Source organism: Haliotis asinina, chromosome 10 (genome assembly GCF_037392515.1).
Source record: "Haliotis asinina isolate JCU_RB_2024 chromosome 10, JCU_Hal_asi_v2, whole genome shotgun sequence".
NCBI classification, from domain to species: domain Eukaryota; kingdom Metazoa; phylum Mollusca; class Gastropoda; order Lepetellida; family Haliotidae; genus Haliotis; species Haliotis asinina.
Window position 1 is genome coordinate 40334326 of NC_090289.1, and position 18028 is coordinate 40352353.

General features: G+C 37.8%; 1 protein-coding gene across 2 annotated transcripts in view; it reads right to left on the bottom strand.

Annotated features, from left to right (window-relative positions):
• The window catches only part of LOC137297605 (mitogen-activated protein kinase kinase kinase 2-like), a 92179-nt gene that overhangs the window by 4793 nt on the left and 69358 nt on the right, over positions 1–18028 (bottom strand). For both annotated transcript variants that reach the window (XM_067829458.1, XM_067829459.1), the window contains 12 exons: positions 16793–16905; positions 16609–16655; positions 8747–8852; positions 8404–8571; positions 7457–7570; positions 4949–5019; positions 3780–3865; positions 3362–3427; positions 2840–3028; positions 1388–1536; positions 990–1115; positions 266–395 (listed from right to left, as the gene is read on the bottom strand). In XM_067829458.1, the coding sequence (XP_067685559.1) occupies positions 266–395; positions 990–1115; positions 1388–1536; positions 2840–3028; positions 3362–3427; positions 3780–3865; positions 4949–5019; positions 7457–7570; positions 8404–8571; positions 8747–8852; positions 16609–16655; positions 16793–16905 (1365 nt within the window). The remainder of the gene's footprint in view (positions 1–265; positions 396–989; positions 1116–1387; positions 1537–2839; positions 3029–3361; positions 3428–3779; positions 3866–4948; positions 5020–7456; positions 7571–8403; positions 8572–8746; positions 8853–16608; positions 16656–16792; positions 16906–18028) is intronic.

An 18028-nucleotide genomic window follows, 5' to 3' on the forward strand; every position in this document is an offset into this window, starting at 1 on the left:
ACCTGGCTCATAAAATGCCTGTATTGCAATTACTACCCAGTCAGATGAATTCTCTTCTCAATACAATTATAAATACCTACATACAATATCATTAACAAATACCCACATATTTGATATCTCTGTCATTACAATATCTACATAGGTTGTTTCGAAAGCTTTCTCACAGCCAAAATGCTCTTTACATGGCCAAGTACAACAGAACAGGATGGCAAGTAAGAAATCCAGGGGGGAATACAATTATATCTCTAGTAGATCCTGTATTTACCTTTAATATCTCTATGGACGATGACATTTTTGTGCAGGTACGCTAGCCCCTCCAAAACCTGGCGAGTGTACTTCCTGACAACCTGCTCCTTCAGAGCGCCATAATTGTTGATCTGGTCTTTCACAGAACCCTGAAGCAGTAAACCACGACCATCAGAACAACACAAGCATCAGAACAACACAAACATTAGAACAACACAAACATCAGAACAACATCAGAGTTCAAGAAAATACAGTGAGTAACCTTACAAAGGGGAATAGCAGACAGGGCAACAGAATTTTACTTTAGCATTATGATTGTGTGTTATATATTTGTGGGTTTTCTGAGATATTAAGTGTACCTTAAATGAAGCTTGAGAATACTACCATTACTTCATATTCTACAGGGTACCCTCAGCATGTTTCTTATAAATATAATACTCAATTCAGTGAATAGTTGAGTAATAGTTGACGTTATCTGAGGAATGAAGCATCAATGGATTTGAACATCATGGAAAGAGTGAGGAAATGAATATAGAGGATACTAAACGCAGTACGAAAGCAATATTCCAGCAATATTCCAGCAACATCATGGTGGTAGACATAAAAATATGGCTTCACACATTGTGCCACTGTGGGGAACTGAACCCAGGTCTCAATCGTGACAAACGAAAGCAATAACCACTTGGCTACCCCACCGCCCCTCTCGGAATGACACTTCAGATGCAGATGAGCAGCTGACATACCCCTGGCATAAGCTCCATGAATATTGACAAGACTTTACGGTCCTGCTGACAGCCGTAGTACTGGACGATGTGCTCGTGGTGGAAGTTCCGTAACAATTGCAACTCATTCTCCAGGGCACGGACTTCCTGTAAAACAACACGGCCTTCAGCATTTTCAAGATTATCATCCAATCACAGAATACACTGTCCAAAACATGATATCAGCATATAAAGGTTTTTTGTGGTTTCCCTTATCCTATGGCTGTATTCCCAGGGATTCTTCTAAATGCAAAGTTGCCATTCATTCAACATACAACAACAGTGTCCAACAAAACTGCAAAAATTAATCATATTTTAAGAAAAATTTCCAAATGTTTACAGGTCTTCAGAAGTTGTGATGTCTAAAACACCAGTCTTACTTTTGAGGTTTCTGCATTGACGTTCCCCAGCTGCACTTGCTTCACTGCTAACTCTGTTCCTGCGTCCTCATCGTAGCACACGAACACTTCTCCAAATGCTCCAACACCGAGTTGTTTCCCCTTCTTCCAGTTAGAGGGCGCTCTTGGAGCTGTTGATAAAAACATGTGATCAATTACATGAGCTAGATGACTCTCGGCACATGTATTTTCCTGTTTGTAGAAGATTTGAAATATGAAGCTATAATAATGAAGAAGAACAAAGATCCCTGATGACATGATACTCTATAATGAAATGCAAAAGCATCTCAAGTGGTAAAGGGGAAAAAAGATATGGGGCATCCTTTGAGGAAATAATTATGCTGGTCTTAGACGTTTACCACTTCGAGAAAATTTGTGGGTGCCAACAAACCTTAAAAATATAATCCGGAAAAAAACTGGGATCCAAACGTATGGGCATCTGGCACATGTCTGGGCCCAAGGCACAATCAACAACAGCACCTTACATGACTCATAGCTGTCAACCCTCAGAGCTCCCAATGCTGCAGATTTTTGGAAAGCCGAGATCGAAAACGGCTTTTAGGCATTTTGAGATGCATTTTCAAGGTCTCTGGTGGCATTATTTTCAAAAACATGCATGACATTAATCTTATATTTATTTTATTTATACATTAAACATTTTTTTGGTAGGGTCAAATTTCTCAATGTGTGAGATTTTGGTACCTGCCCATGAGTGCGTGACATGAGGCTCAAATGCACAAGACAAACGCAGGAAGCGTGAGAGTAGGCAGGTATGAGTAGACTGGGCTACCTGAGATAGTCATTTCATGATGACTGATATCCATGATGACATTTGAGTGGCAGTGAGGGGAGATAACCATGTACAGTGATACATAATGGGTTCCAATTATTGGAAGCCAGTCTGGGCTAGCTATGCCTGAAAGTTACAAACCCATAAAATAACTAACCTGAAGTTTGAAAGATGAAACTAAGCAAAAGATTACACAAAGGTAAGCTGCAGAAATGATGAACATGTTTATTAGACCATAATCCTGAGTGACTTAATAGTGTATTATAAACTTGACAAGTCAGAGAGAGTGTTATATCTACAAAATGACCCTGTCCACTTGCACATTACTTAAGATCTACTGGCCCAACTGGACTTTTACTACCCACGTACTAGCAAGTCAGCAGTTATTTCATACACTGCCTTGTATCATATTTCAGTATCTCCTGTGTGAGTGAGTGAGTTTCACGCCACACTCAGCAATATTCCAGCTATATGGTGGATCTCCTGTGTGACAACCACGGTGAGAGGGCAAAGAGTAATGCACTATATTATCGGTATGACCACTGGTGACAGAAACAGGGACACGGCTCTTCAATACCTCACACATTACCCAGACATGGCTGGCCAGTGATAGTTTAAAAACAGCAGATAAGTAGAACACCTACATTTAGAAAACTGTAGACTATAGAAGCTGTACATGGAGGGGGAATCTTCTTCTGGGGGAAGGCCGCTACTGCTGCTGCTGCATGTACTCATTGTTCCCTCACTGCCCTGGGACACGATCGAACGTAACGACATTGTGTCGTGTTCTGGACCCTTCGGTCGAATGGTGGAGCGAGGAAATGTCTGGTGACCTAAGGATACAAAAATGGGACATTGTTATCATCATCCATGCCACCTGCATGTACACTGAATTGACTTTTAATATGATCAAAGTAACTGAAAAAGATTTTCAAGAAAGCAATAGATATTTCAACAACAAAACATTTACAAATTGTACTGTTCCTCCTCCTCCTAATCATCATCATCATCATCATCATCATCATAATCATCATCATCATCATCATCATCATCATCATCCAGTTACCGAGAGATAACGAAATATTAAATGTTTCAAAACACTGAAAGTAAAGTAAGCACATGACAGTCTCTTGGGGAACATGTTTCAAGCTGTACATTTCATGTACCTTCTACATTTGGGTGATTCACAGCATCATAACCACGTGGAAATGTTCCAAATGGCCGTCGCCCTGCTGAAAAGATCGAAAAGAAAAACAATACAGAAATGTTCCATTGCATCCAAAGTAAAACAACAACTTAAACAAGATAAGATCTGTGTCGAAACATTGCCTATACAGAACAGAGAAGTTTCATGTCCACCACAATGTCCTCATTCTTCGTCTACTCAACTTTTAGAATGCTAGTCAAAGAAGAAACAATTTAAAGAAGCAAAAGAAAAAGAGTTCTCTTTCGATAAGGACTAAACGTCTAAACCAGCCATCAAATGGTTTCAATTTAATGTCCTAACAAATATATGACATGATGCAGGAGTTTTGAGAGTGTTACACATATAAAAGTACCAGGTCCTGATGTGGAGACTCTTACCTTGACTGGGGTCGTCCTTGCAGCCATCAGAAAGCACACTTCTCCGGGAATCCCGGCGCCCCCGAAATGGGTACGTGTCGTTACTACTGCAACAAGAATTCATATAATGTAGTACAAAACTATTTTTCTACATTATTCATTACACTTTCTACATTCCTAATCAAAACTCATATCTAACACATTTCATCCCTCATCACACATACTACATCGTTCATTGACCAACTGCATCCCCAGCATTACTGTACTAACTTAAACATTACTGCACTACTCCCTCTCCATCCCCTCTTGCATAAACTGCATTCCCCATGAAACATAATGCATCTCAATGTGCACCAACTACATCCTCTCTTACATCCCTTATGAAACTTAATACATCCAAAACTGCATCCCCCTTTTGTACCAACATTCCTTTTAGAACCAAATGCATCCCAAATTGGATCACCCAAAACTGCATTACTGCATCTTTTATTGCACTATCTGGTTTAATTCTTGATCCTAATCCATTCCTGCACCAACTGCATTCTTTTTAAAACAATGTTTAGGCCAGACCAATTTTATTTCTTGTTTTACAGATCCGCCTGCCATATTTTCTCAAGAATAAGACAAAAAAAAATAATTTTCCCCACTCAAGAAATAAAATATTAATGTTTTTATTTGCTAAAAATGTAAACTCACAAGAAAATACTTTTTAGGCTGTTTTTTTTCACCCATATTCACTTCATAAATTGCCAAAAGTAAAATACTTTGAGCATTTAGAAGGAATATTACTTTGATTGGAAATTTTGTTTTTATTTTTTTTCCAGACTGCCTTTAAGTTTTCAGAGGACAAAAATCTGTAAAACAAGAAATAAAATTGGTCTGACCTTAGTGAATGTTTTTTACACCTAGTGGAATCCTTTTAGCCTATCACTAATGAACAGCCATTCATTGAAAGCAGTGTATCCCTCATTGCAACCAATGTATTGCATCCCTTACTAAATGCATGAATATTATCCTAGATAACAGTGTGTATAAATGTTGCAGTTTCCTAAATCACCACATGTGGATGTCACACATCAATCACTGTCGCCTGATATAGCTACTGTCTATTGAGGATATACTGTCTGATATACTCACTGTCCACTGATATAGCTACTGTCTATTGAGGGTATACTGTCTGATATACTCACTGTCCACTGATATAGCTACTGTCTATTGAGGATATACTGTCTGTTGAGCCTATGTGACTGGGGTACCCGATCTGCAAAACAACATGTCAGTTTCAACCACACGGAAACTAAAAAAAGAAATATTAATTATTATCCAACAAGGAGATTCACCAAACATCTGCTCATTTTTAGTATACAGAATACAGTTTAATTTCAAAATAAATACAAACAAATTTACAAAGCACTGGTTTAGAATGCTAAACTGGCTTCAAGCAATAACCACACAACCCTACATTACCGTCACAGAGATAGCTGGACTCCAGTTGTTTACTATCATTCTTTGTAAATTCCATATCTTAAACATTATTATCATAAAGTCTGAAATCATAATGTGAAAATACTGATTACATTATTTAATGCCAGATGTATGCACATCCCTACACCAAATTACAGGGCTACTGAGTGGAATTATAATAATCATACACAGATAATCATTATATAAATATTCAGGAGAAAAAAACGTTACACTTCACGGCCCATATACAAACAGCACCAGATGACGCCTGTATGTTTTGTCACACTGCATAATTAACATAAATCATTATTGTTATATTATTACATACCAACAATGATGAAAACAATGAAAATGCATGTCGCATATCTCCTCTACAGATAATCACAAGAATAGTTAACTATAATCGATTATGTTTCTGTGACTAGTACATTCTGTAGGTACACAAGTGTCTTTCCCTGGGAAGACCATTCTTCCTTTCTAAATGGAAACATGATCTGACCTCATTTGTGTCAATCATCTGTTTACTGACATAATGTCAAGGACCAATTAACAACTGACAATTAATGTTTGATTATTCACATGAATGAGTAGATTGATTGGTTTTAAATTTAAATTTGGGCGATGCTAAATACAGTTTGGTACAAGTAGTCAGGAAAATGTCTTTATAATTTGAAATATTCCATCAGTATGAAAGTTTGTTGTGTGAAGCTTAGATAAAGTTTATTTATGCAAATAAATATTTACAAAGATAGTGAGTTTAATTTAAAGTCATATTCAGCAATATTCCAATATGACAGCAGGGACACCACAAATGGCTTTCACATGTGTTAACCATTGGGAAGGGGTGACTGAACCCGGATCTCTGCATGATAAGCAAATGCATTACCCACCCAGCTGTCCCCATAGCCTCTTTACATATGCAGAGTGAGTGAGTGAGTGACTGTGTGAATATGGTTTAACTGCTCTGTTTTGGATTTTATTTTTATCCAGTTTATCTCAAGAAGGAAAGCCAAAACATGAAGCAGAGCTTTAGGGAAGTGGCAAAGTACTGTCGGGAATAGAAAAAAAAACTGTTTTTAGGCCGTTACTCTGTATCCCTAAAATTTACACAACTGCAAAACAGGATATATCGAAATAACTCACTTTGGCCTAACTGGGCATTCAGTGAGGTGTGTTAGAAGTTATCCAGAAAAACATGTTTACTCGTAATATCGGGTAAAACTTACTCATCTGATATGAAATGCATGCACTGCCTACTAGCACAAGGGGCTATCTCCAAGATATTTTTAGCTATTTCATGTGTTGATAAACATCTTACGTATCTTTGTTCCAAACAAGTCACTTTGGACTTTGAAAATTCTGCACTAATCGTTTCTGCACCAATATCTCCTCAGTAAAGTCCTTTTACTACGTTCCCAACTCCCTACCTCTGCAACTGTAGTTAGGCCAAGCTTATTTTAACAGATATTTCACCCTTTCACATATCAACTACAAAAATTGTAGAGATAAATGTGAAAAAAACCTTTTCTTTTAATTTCCGACAGTACTTTCCTTTGGTGACATCCATGAACAAGTTTATAGCCTGGACAGACCTAGAAACACAATGACTTGCATGAGGATGAGCCACAATGTCAAGGTTTCTGGGATGCCAGAGGAATGTAGCTTTCAACAGAGACTTGCTGCTACAGAAATGAGCACATGTGGGAAACAAATGCTTTAATCAAAAGGCACCCTAACGCTGTGATGCAAATGGATACTGAAGATGTAATCTATTGTGTCTATGAGTTCTATCAGAAAAAGTGACTCTGAGTCACAGAACTTATCAACTAATGTTACATTTCCCTCCAAATTCAGGAAGATTGACTCAGTTCCTTTCCAGCAGAAACCAAACAATGAGTTTCATATAGGTCACAAGATATGATGGGTCACTCAGAACAAAGCAGCTATGCTTCTTGATATCTTCACATATCCCACTGTTTAGTGAGTGAATTTTAAGCTGTCTGTCACATTTGAGCATCAAACTACACAATTGGGATACATGCAATTGGGATACATGTGTCAGCCAAGTCAGCAAGTCTGACCACTTGCATCCAGTTAGTCTCCTCTTACAACAAGCATTGCTTTCTGCAGACCAATTTTAATCCGAATCTGAATGGGTCCTGGAATCACTTCATCTCCAGCAAAATCAAAACTTAAACAGTAAAGGTGACATCTTCACTCCCTTCTGTACTCACCCCTTCTTGTTCGGGTATAAACTGCCCCTCCCCGAGGGAACTGTATGACCCGGTCCGGAAATGCTTCTCGCTGGGGGGTAGAGAACCAGGAGGAGGGCTGGGAGTGTCTCGCACCTGTAACACACAGCACCATGTCAGAACAACAACTGTCCATCATGAACTAATTAAATTTTTTCATGTAACTACAGTTAACAGATATAATTCATTGTAACTTTTAAAGAGTGTGAGGGGCCTTAATTTCTTTTGAGTGGTATAACTGACATTGTCTATTATCAGTGTCAGGGATGACAACAGGTGCAAGTGATTTCTGTGGAAAATCAGATGGGGGTCAAGGACTGATTCATTCGCAGTTAAATCTGCAGATTCACAGAATAAAATGCCATCCCTGCTATACAAAGTTTGCCAAACTTTCTGATATTTCCTAAAAGTGTTTACTTTAACAGACTTTTTTTCAAGCCATTCCCACATGAATTTATTCCTTACTACTTTATCGATATCATTGATTAACAATTCTTGATCACTGGTAAAAATTTTCATCTTATTTTGGTAGATAAATCGCTGAAACAATTTTCATCATTTGTGCTGCCATTTGCATTTACCGATGTATGTCTAAAACTGTGATCTTTATTGGCTGTGTTGATCGCAGTGACCGAATTGCGTGTTAGCTAAGGAAGCAGTTCAGAAAGTCGAAGCTTGGCTCTGTTTCCTGAATTTATGGGACGCGAAATTCTGCAATTTGATGGGCCAAGAGACACAGATGTGGCTACTTGATTTTGATAAGTGGGATCTCACACCCCCTAAATATTTTCTCATTGGATTTAAACGAATCGCAAGATCGACTGATTTGCAATTAAAATTAAATCCGCAGAAAATTGTCGTATCTGAATTGTAAAACATGAGATATCATAGAATAATGAGATAATCAGTCAACGTGTCAATTAACATACGTGTGTATTTTGTGGACTGCATGAGTAGTTGTCGTCAACACCCGAGTTGCGGTGGTTGGTATTTCCAGCGTATGTGAGGTAGAGCCTCAGACTGTTGGCGTGTTCGTTCTGGTCGACAAGCTGAACAGCGGAGTCCAAGTCCTTCTGTGTCAGCAGTGGCACATAGATCTGCAAGAGTGAGTGAGCGAGGTTTTATGCCACATACAGCGTAACTAATGGACATGTTAACCACTAAGCTATGCCCAGATCTGCAAGAAACATCACAAGTATACATACTTACTGATATACATGATGACTCAACTATCAGACTTATTTATATCCTAACTAGGCCAGGGGTACATACCTCACCATTACTCTGAGTATAGAAGATGTTCAAGGTCATCTGATACATCTCCCGGAGACGAGATGTCAGCTGGTCATACACAACCGGACGTGGAATCGTCATTGCTCTGTGAACAAATAATTTGAGATAAAATAACATGTTCTCTTTCATCTTTGAAATAAAAACTGACAAAGTACACATCTTCATGTCATCGGGATGACCATAGCCAACCAAATCCCATTGTCGTGTTTAGTGAGTGAGTGAGTGAGTTTGGTTTTATGCCACTTTTAGCAATATTCCAGCTATAACACGGCGGAGGACACCAGAAAATGGGCCTCACACATTGTGCCCATGTGGGGAATCGAACCCGGGTCTTCGGTGTGACGAGCGAACGCTTTAACCAATAGGCTAGCCCACCACCCCTGTTGTGTTTAGGTATATCGAGATGTGGAATTGAACATGCCATGAATGGCATATTAGCTACATTATTATTATCCTATATAATCCATGTGATTATGGTTTTTTAACCCCAGGCACAAGATATGGTGTTGACAAATCTAAATAGAATATCGGTATTAACCAAGATTTGAACCCTCAATCAATGGTTTCACACATGCCCAAGGGAGACAAATCTGACAACTCTCACAGTGAACTGAGACACCTCACATGAAAAAATGACCTGTGCCCCAAGATCATAATAATACAGCTCACAACCTACTTAAAACGAGAAGACAGAGTCATCAAGATCCGATCACAACAGCAAAATATCCTTCATGAATACGCCTACAAGTTATAATTATGCCAAATGTTTTGGTGTGTCTACAGAAAAAAATAGGAACGAGAATAATGACAGATTTTAAAAGTTCTGCTCCTGAAAGGAGCACAACCACACCAGTAGATCAAGCTATGTACCATGTTTGGTGAAGAAATAGGGAATGGTTTTCGAGTTCTGCTCTGGAAAAGAAGACTGCCACCAATTTCAGCTTAAGTCAAACTTGTTGCAATGGAAATGCCAAAACTATTTAATTCAGAATTCCAAAGACTAGCAAAAGTCACCAGTACACTGGTATACCAAGCCGTGTACCAAGTCTGGGGAAAAATAGGGAACAGTTTTAGAGTTCTGCTCCGGAAATGAGCACAACCACCTAATTTCTGTCAAAGTCAAACTTGTTGCCATGGAAACGTCAGAAGTAATTTTATTCTGAATACCCAAACTACCACAAGGCACCAGTACACCACCAGATCTATCTATGTGCCAAGTTTGGTGAAGAAATATTGAATGGTTTTCAAGTTCTGCTCCAGAAAAGATAAATGTGCACTGACCGACAGAGTGTATTTTAATACTCCCCACAAAATGCATTGCGGGGGATAATAAATTGGAATATATTTAAAATGTCCAATCTTGGAAATGTTTCACATGTTCTGGGTGCCAAGGTCAGTGTTTTTAACATGGCACTCAACTGTTTCATAACATGTTTCCATTGAGTCTGGTTCCAAACTCTGAGCAAATCCAATATCACATCTCAGTGATATATAGCTCCGATAAAAGGCATTTTATGAATGTTTTCATGTCATTTGTACTTTCTCAAGTGTGGAAGTTACAGATATGCTGTTTGGACTATTGGCTGTGTGGTATTTACACTGAATAAACGTGTCTGATATACGGTCACAATAGTAATCAAATACTAGCCTAACAACTCACACATGAACTTATTCCAAACTGCATGAATGACAGCCTAAATGCGCCTATACTTCACACGGGATAAATTTAGCCCAGCCTCAAGCTTACTTAAATAATCAAACTTAAAAGCAATTTTTTCCCCATCGCTTTCCAACTTTTATAACAGGATAACCTTTCAGGTTTGTATGCACAGTCATCAAAATTCCATTTTCTATTTTCAACCGCATGCCACCCACCTCCTTCACTCAAGTCTAAAAAATATCAAAGCGATTTGTGTCTGTCATTCAGTCGACATCCTTAACCTCACCTTCTCCACACACATGGTTTCATGATAACACAGCGTCATAAAATAACACAATTCAACCAAGCTCATAAAACAATTTTCAAGTCCACTCAAATCCTTATTTGTGAAACTGAAGAATCATGGTTGGTTCCTGACAAGAAATCCAATCTGAGAAGAAGATGCCTAGAAATGTCTCAGGACTCAGGGCCTTTGGTACAGCTGTTGGTTGAAAGCTTGTGAATAGTTTAAATGTCGACATGTTAAATTATCAGCATGTTTATTGACTTGGTCGCAAGAATGTTGTTGACAGGGATAGTTTGGGACTGTTTCATTTTCAGGAACTCAAAGTATGTCTGTGTTTTAATGAGTGACACTCTCAGAAGTCTTTAAAGTGACACAAGCAAGTACAAGCATGATTAATCAAATCAAATCAAAACTTTCTCAAAAATGAGGACACAGTCATAACAAATTGTTAACAACTGATAAACACTTTGTGTATGTTGACGCTGAATATTTGTTGCTGACACCAACAAGAACAGCAGTGGAATATGAATGGTGCAAATGTGGAATTTGGAGAAATATCAGAGAATCCTGCACTAGTAAGGAACACAACTCTGCATGTATTTACAAAAATTATAAACAGAGCTGTGTTCCATGGAGTGGTGCCAACTTTCTACCTTCGGTCTAGACTCAGTAATTTATACCATGTGTGAAAACATAATCCCCTTACTTACTACTGGGAATATTTAGGTTCATAACTGCTGATAACCCATTTATTACACCGTCTTTGTGTTGAGTACACAGTCTTAGTGTTGTAGCTCTTGCAAGTGTATATTATGGGCTAAGAGAGACCAACGTATTTATGTACCTAGCATGCACACCAACATCCATTAACCTATAATTTACCTAAGTGGACATTTTAATTGTCTTATTCTATGAGAGTTTTGTGGAACAGACAGTGTTAGATTGAAACTTGAACTTCCAGTCTGACATAGCACTTTGGAAACAACTAAAATCGAGTGAGTGAGTGAGTGAGTGAGTGAGTGAGTGAGTGAGTGAGTGAGTGAGTGAGTGAGTGAGTGAGTGAGTGAGTGAGTGAGTGAGTGGTTTTATGCCTCCTTTAGTAATATTCCAGCAGTATGATAGCAGGGGATACCAGAATCTGGCTTCACAAATTGTGCCCACTGTGTGTAGTCAAACCTGGGTCTTCGGCTTCAAGAGCAACTTCTTTAACAATAATGCTATTCCACTACTCCTTACATGAAACAGGCTAGACCAAGAGCTGGTCAAATGTCCTTACTGACTTAAGCAGCAGGTTTATTCACTGGTCAGCCAAATGATTTGTGAACATCTATCATAAGGATTAATTTTTATGTCAATCTTTGATGCAACAAAACAGTAAACTAATTTTAAGCAACATCGTGTATTTATCTCTCTATTATCTCTCCATTTTCTAAGAAGACTATGAGTTTCCATCTGATGTGATTGGGTCCTTATCTTTATCTCAAGCGATACAACCATGGCAACCACAAGGAGAACATTCTTGGCCATTACTTGTAAGGGTCAATCAACAGGTCAAACCAACACTTGAAATAACCTCAACTGTTATAAAATGATACAAAAGTGTTTTTCATTGCCTGGGTCTCTTATATGATTGTCGTGATAGCATTTTGAATGTCAGGATCAAAGGAAACAAATATTCACTGAGCATTACTTTTCTTGATGAGCATAGTTTTGCCTCAATTTCAGAAAAGAAAAAAAATGTACATTCTGTTCAGTTATCACACATGTAAAGTGACACAGTCTTTAGTGTCATGATGTCAATGCATTCCAGAGCGACCACACACTTGTCTCAATACTGTAAAAGTTGGTGTTGACAGAGAATGCTTTAGAAATGACTGACTACTTCATATCATGTTTTCAGACTTGACAAATTGTGGTTTGTCTTGTTTCATTATAAAATCTACATCTAAGACAGTTGGTTCCAACTGAACTTTCCACAAAACATGAAGATTATCTCCTAAATAAATAAACATATCAGACAACACAATTTGAATACAAATTCAAACATATTTTAGGTATGTGGGTCAGTTTGTAATGTGTTCATTTGAAATTTTCCTAGCAAAACATTTTGCTTCAAAATGTACTAGCATGGATAGGAGGAGGGCTTGTTAATTAAGTCACTTAGTTTACACCTTTTAGTAAGGGGGAGTAATTCTACAACCATCAGTATACTCCTAAACATTTTCCATGCAAGGGAGGCAACTCTTGCAAAATGTCAAAAACAATTCATCATAAGACAATTAAACTTTCAGGTAGTAAGAAGAAAATGATCATTAATACAAATAAATAACTGAACATCAACACTGCAAACCATTCAGCAATAGAAACATTACTTTTTCAACTTTGCCAGAGGGCACTCATAGACAGGCCTGTGGAATTTATGTTATTAGGAGTATTTTCTTTGCATATGTACATCGTGATCAATGTTCACATTCCAGCTGTGATTAGTACAATGATCTCAAAAGGGAATGATCTCCATGTGGGTCAAAGTGAGCAGACGTCTGTGATAATGTAAGGGAGGTAAACAAATCCTTTCTCTCAATAATCACATCATGGTCTTTTTCCTTTACTTTATGCCAAATTCCTATTCTCATCACTGACAGATCACAGCTCATAACATTATGACAGCTATGAAATAACGCTCAACGACATGGTCATTAATCACAGCTGTAGCACAACAATACACTAGGTCACTAGGTCCCTTCTTTCAAATGGGAGCCATGGGGTAGCCAAGTGGTTTAAGTGTTTCGCCACACTGAAGACCCAGGTTGATTCCCCATATGGGTACAAAATGTGTGAAGCCAATGTCCCATTAATCCACTTCTATTACATAACAAGTAGCAGTCAGAGTCTGACTTCCTCACCTCGATCAGCTGTACTTGTGGAATAAACAAAGCACATTTTCTAACCAAAGCAGAACAAAGGATACTTGTCACCACAAGCGAGTGAGTGAGTGAGTTTAGTTTCACACTACATGCCAGATAAATGGTGGCGGTTTATGAATAATTGAACCTGGATCAGACAATCCAGTTATCAACATCATGAACATTTATCCACGGAATTGGATACAATGACCATGCGACCCCATTACACATCTCTTACAACAAGCATCAAGCATGAGTAACTGGAAATCAATTCTAATCTGTCTCTTCATAGGTCTTTGCAGCATAATCCATATCTACTAAGGTCCAAGCCTTAAAAAACAAACAAAGCTAAACTTGCTCAAAGGATAATATCAACTGATTGGTGGTGACCTAGAGGTTTAAGCATCTGCTTGTTATGTTGAAGACCCCGTTTGATTCCCCACATGGCCACATTTGAAACCCATTGCCATTGACCTCTGCCATGGTACTGCTGAAATACTGCTGAAAGCAGCACAAAACTAAACCCACTCACTATTTTGTTGGGTTTTTTAACCCAATGGAATCTGTTTGTTGGATAATCAGTTATACTCTGAAGTTGACAATACATATCCACGGATCATATCATGAGAACTGTGCCAGCTTGTTACACATATGGACTACCCTATCTCTGAGAGATACCTCCTGTTGACCTCGAAGTCGTATATCCAACAGACTGATACTGGCCTGCTACATTCCTTCAATTACTCATTCTTCACGTCATAAATCTATGTCTGCAGTTAAATAATGTTGATATATTAATAGACCTGTGAAGGTCCCGGGGTAGAATAGGCTCCAGCAACCCTTACTTGCCATAAAAGGCGACTATGCTTGTCGTTAGAGGCGACTAACGGGATCAGGTGGTCAGGCTCACTGACTTGATTGACACATGTCATCAGTTCCCAATTGCGCAGATCGATGCTCATGTTGTTGGTCACTGGATTGTCTGGTCAGATTCGATTATTTACAGACCACCGCCATATAGCTGGAATATTGCTGAGTGCGGCGTAAAACTAAACTCGCTCACTCACTCACTCACTGATACATTAATAATTGCTTGCTTATTCAAAAACATTTTTGTTGCTTTATATTTTGCATTTCGCACATAAAAAAAAAACAATAGCTGACATTTGACAAATGACCAGAACAGGATAAACTATGTCCTACATAAAACAGAAACTAACAGAATCCTACTATTTACAAGGTTATATACGGTAAACAAGTCTTATCCTGTCCTCAATGACAACACGTGATGGTTTTATTAATGGACTTCCAAGAATCTACCGTGGTGTTCAAATCATCTTCCTGGTAAACAGTTCAGGAAACAAAACCTGAAAAACCAGTCATTGCCCTGCTGCAGCGATAACAGTGGCATGTTTATCAAGGCAGATTTTTTCAAGCTGGTTTCAGTGTACTCTTCTCCTACAAACAAGCTCCAGCAATGCAATGTTTCTTTTCCAATTAAACGCAAACTAATCTCATTTTGCAATAGGTTCCTGTACATTAATATGCTTGACAACAAAAATGAACATTTTGAGATGTCTATACAAAATCTTCAGGATATATTAAGAAGTGCAAACAGTATTTTCCTAGCCGTTTGCTATAGTAGACAGCACAAGATTTGTGAACACATGCTATATATATACAAATTTTTTTTTCTAGTGTTGCAAGTGGATGTCTTATAAGTATTCAATCGTATCTCCTAATGTGGGGAAGGCTTGAAATTTAATGTTCAGAGCTCACATTCTTCAAACCAGTTTTGATGTCTTTATCTCATAAATCAGACTTTTGGCGCCTCAATAAAAGAGTTCATATTCCACTTCTGTCTGTGTGACAAAAAACAGCCACTTTTCATCAAGTTCTGAAAAGCTGAGTTGTCCTGTGAGTTGTTCAAAAGAGCACCATTATTAATTCAAAATTGAACATCAGTGAACTTTTGTTACGAGATATAAAGATTCTGTGTTTATTGAAGCAAACATCAAAGTGATCTACCTCCCAGGACTCTCTGAATAGGACTTGTGACTGGTGTCAGTTGTGTCATAAAATCTTTTCATTTGTTGTAAGTGCAGCTGGAGTACTTACCTGATTTTCACAGGCATATATCTACATGTTTATAGCCTGCAGGTTCTCAGAAAGTAAGAGAAATATATCTTGTCACATTTGTCATCTCACATTTGATCATCCTGAGCCCCGTTTCACAAAGTTCTCATAAGCCTAAGATCTTGTAACTTTTCTCACTGTCTGTGATACATTATAGGAGGTAAGAAAGCTACAAGAAAAGTTATGAGATCTTTGGCTTTCGAGAGCTTTGTGAAACGGTCAACAGGATATACCTTAATTCTGTTGAGTGAGTGAGTGAGTGAGTGAGTGAGTGAGTGAGTTTGGTAACAGCTGGTGGACGCATAGGCTTTGCATATTACATTGATGTATTGATATGGGGTATCAAAACCCATATCCTTGGCCTGATGGATGGGCAAACACTTTAATCACTAGGCTACCGCTCTCCTCAATTCCACTATGACTAATCCCTCTGACACATTTTCTGGACATGCTTCTTTTTGAACCAGATTCAGTTTGCCAAACACAAAAAGTAAGATCAATGACTTTAATCTTCCAATCCAACAATTGATTCTGGACCAGACAATCCAGTGATCAACATCATAAGCATTGATCTACGCAATTGACAGACATCAGTCAAGTCAGCAAGTCTGACCACCCATCTCATTGGTCACATTTTACGAGTATGGGTTGCTGAGGATCACTTCTATCATGGATCTTCATGGTTCAGTTTACAAAAGAAAACGCAGAAACAGTCTGTTGTGCAAATGTTCAATCTTAGTATTGGTCAGTTACAAATGTCATATTTGTGTAAGCTGGTCTAAAAGTTGTTTTGTGGCTACTTTATGGAACAGGTTACATATCATAACACACACGGTAACATTTTACTGTCACTCACCTTTTCTCGCCATTATATTCACACTTGACCTTAAGCTCACTTCTTTTCTGTAAATTAAGAACAATAATTCACATCACAGATCTATATTACTAACACTGTTTACATACATCTGAAAGACATAAGACATTTGGAATGAAACAGCCAGTAAAATACCACTGGAATGAAAGGTCATTAATTTCCTTACCTGGAGATTGGAATATGCTACTCTACGAGCTTCTCGATTGCCAAATTTTAATCCCTGAGCTAGGTATTTTTCGATTTCAGCTGATGGATTTTTATCATCCATTTCAGGCGAATCTGAAAACATAAAGATCATGTTTTATGAAAAACACATTTCTGTAAAGGATTGCAATCAATATTTTTACAAAAACATAAGGGTTTTAAGAGCTGTCAACAAAGGCTCCAAACTGTCATATAGTAAGGAAGATCAGTATGAACATGTAACACATGATTACTGAGTTAGTGAGTGTTGTTTTATGTCACAGTCAGTATAAAACAAGACTGACCCAGGCAAACCAGTGGCTGATAGCATGACTGAATACATAATTTGAGCAATAATGAAATGCAAGTAGTAATGGTTACTGGTCATCACTGCAGTTTTCTTTGGCTCTTGGGGTATTTGACCTACTTAAAACTCTGAGTCACTAAATGAATACTAATACACAAATTGTCTAAATCAAAATAACAGTCACTTAAATCAAGGGTATTCTACCTTAACAATAAAACAAAAGGTCATGGTCAAACAGGGGAGGTAAGAATCTCTGGAAAATAACTTTCCATTTACTACATCAATGGCTGATGGCTTTTAATATTTCTTACAGCAATATAAACTAGTTATCTCCCTTTATGGGTGAAAATCAGCACAGGTAAACGCTCAAAAACTTTAATCTGAAAAGCCTAACATAATGTTTGTTAAACTGCAAGACTGGTTCATCATGACTCTATGGATCTTTTCATCTCTCTGTTACATTCCCATGGATGTGTTTAAACAGTTATCATATGAACAGTTTTTAATATTTTTTTTCAATTTAAGGGGACCTTACAAGGATGTTATTTCATCTTACCGTACATACATGCCTTCATAATGTAAACATCACTGACATGTTCCCCTAAGAAATTATTATGTGCATTGTAACAGGAAAAACAACTTAATAACTAATGTAGTCTAAATTTGTAATCATATTTTGAAGATAAAAAAAAAATTGCAATGACCTGCTTTCAATGCTTTTTCTTAAATATACTAAAAACATTTTTTTCATGAAGGAGGTTTGAAGTGTTGTTTTTCCTTTAAAGTGAGATTTCAAAAACTTGAATTAAACTCTTTTGACAATATGTTTAATTTGCTATATCTGGTAACTCAAATTCAACAGATTGTGTGTACTCAGCTCTATACCTAACCTGATACTGGGTTATCCTATTC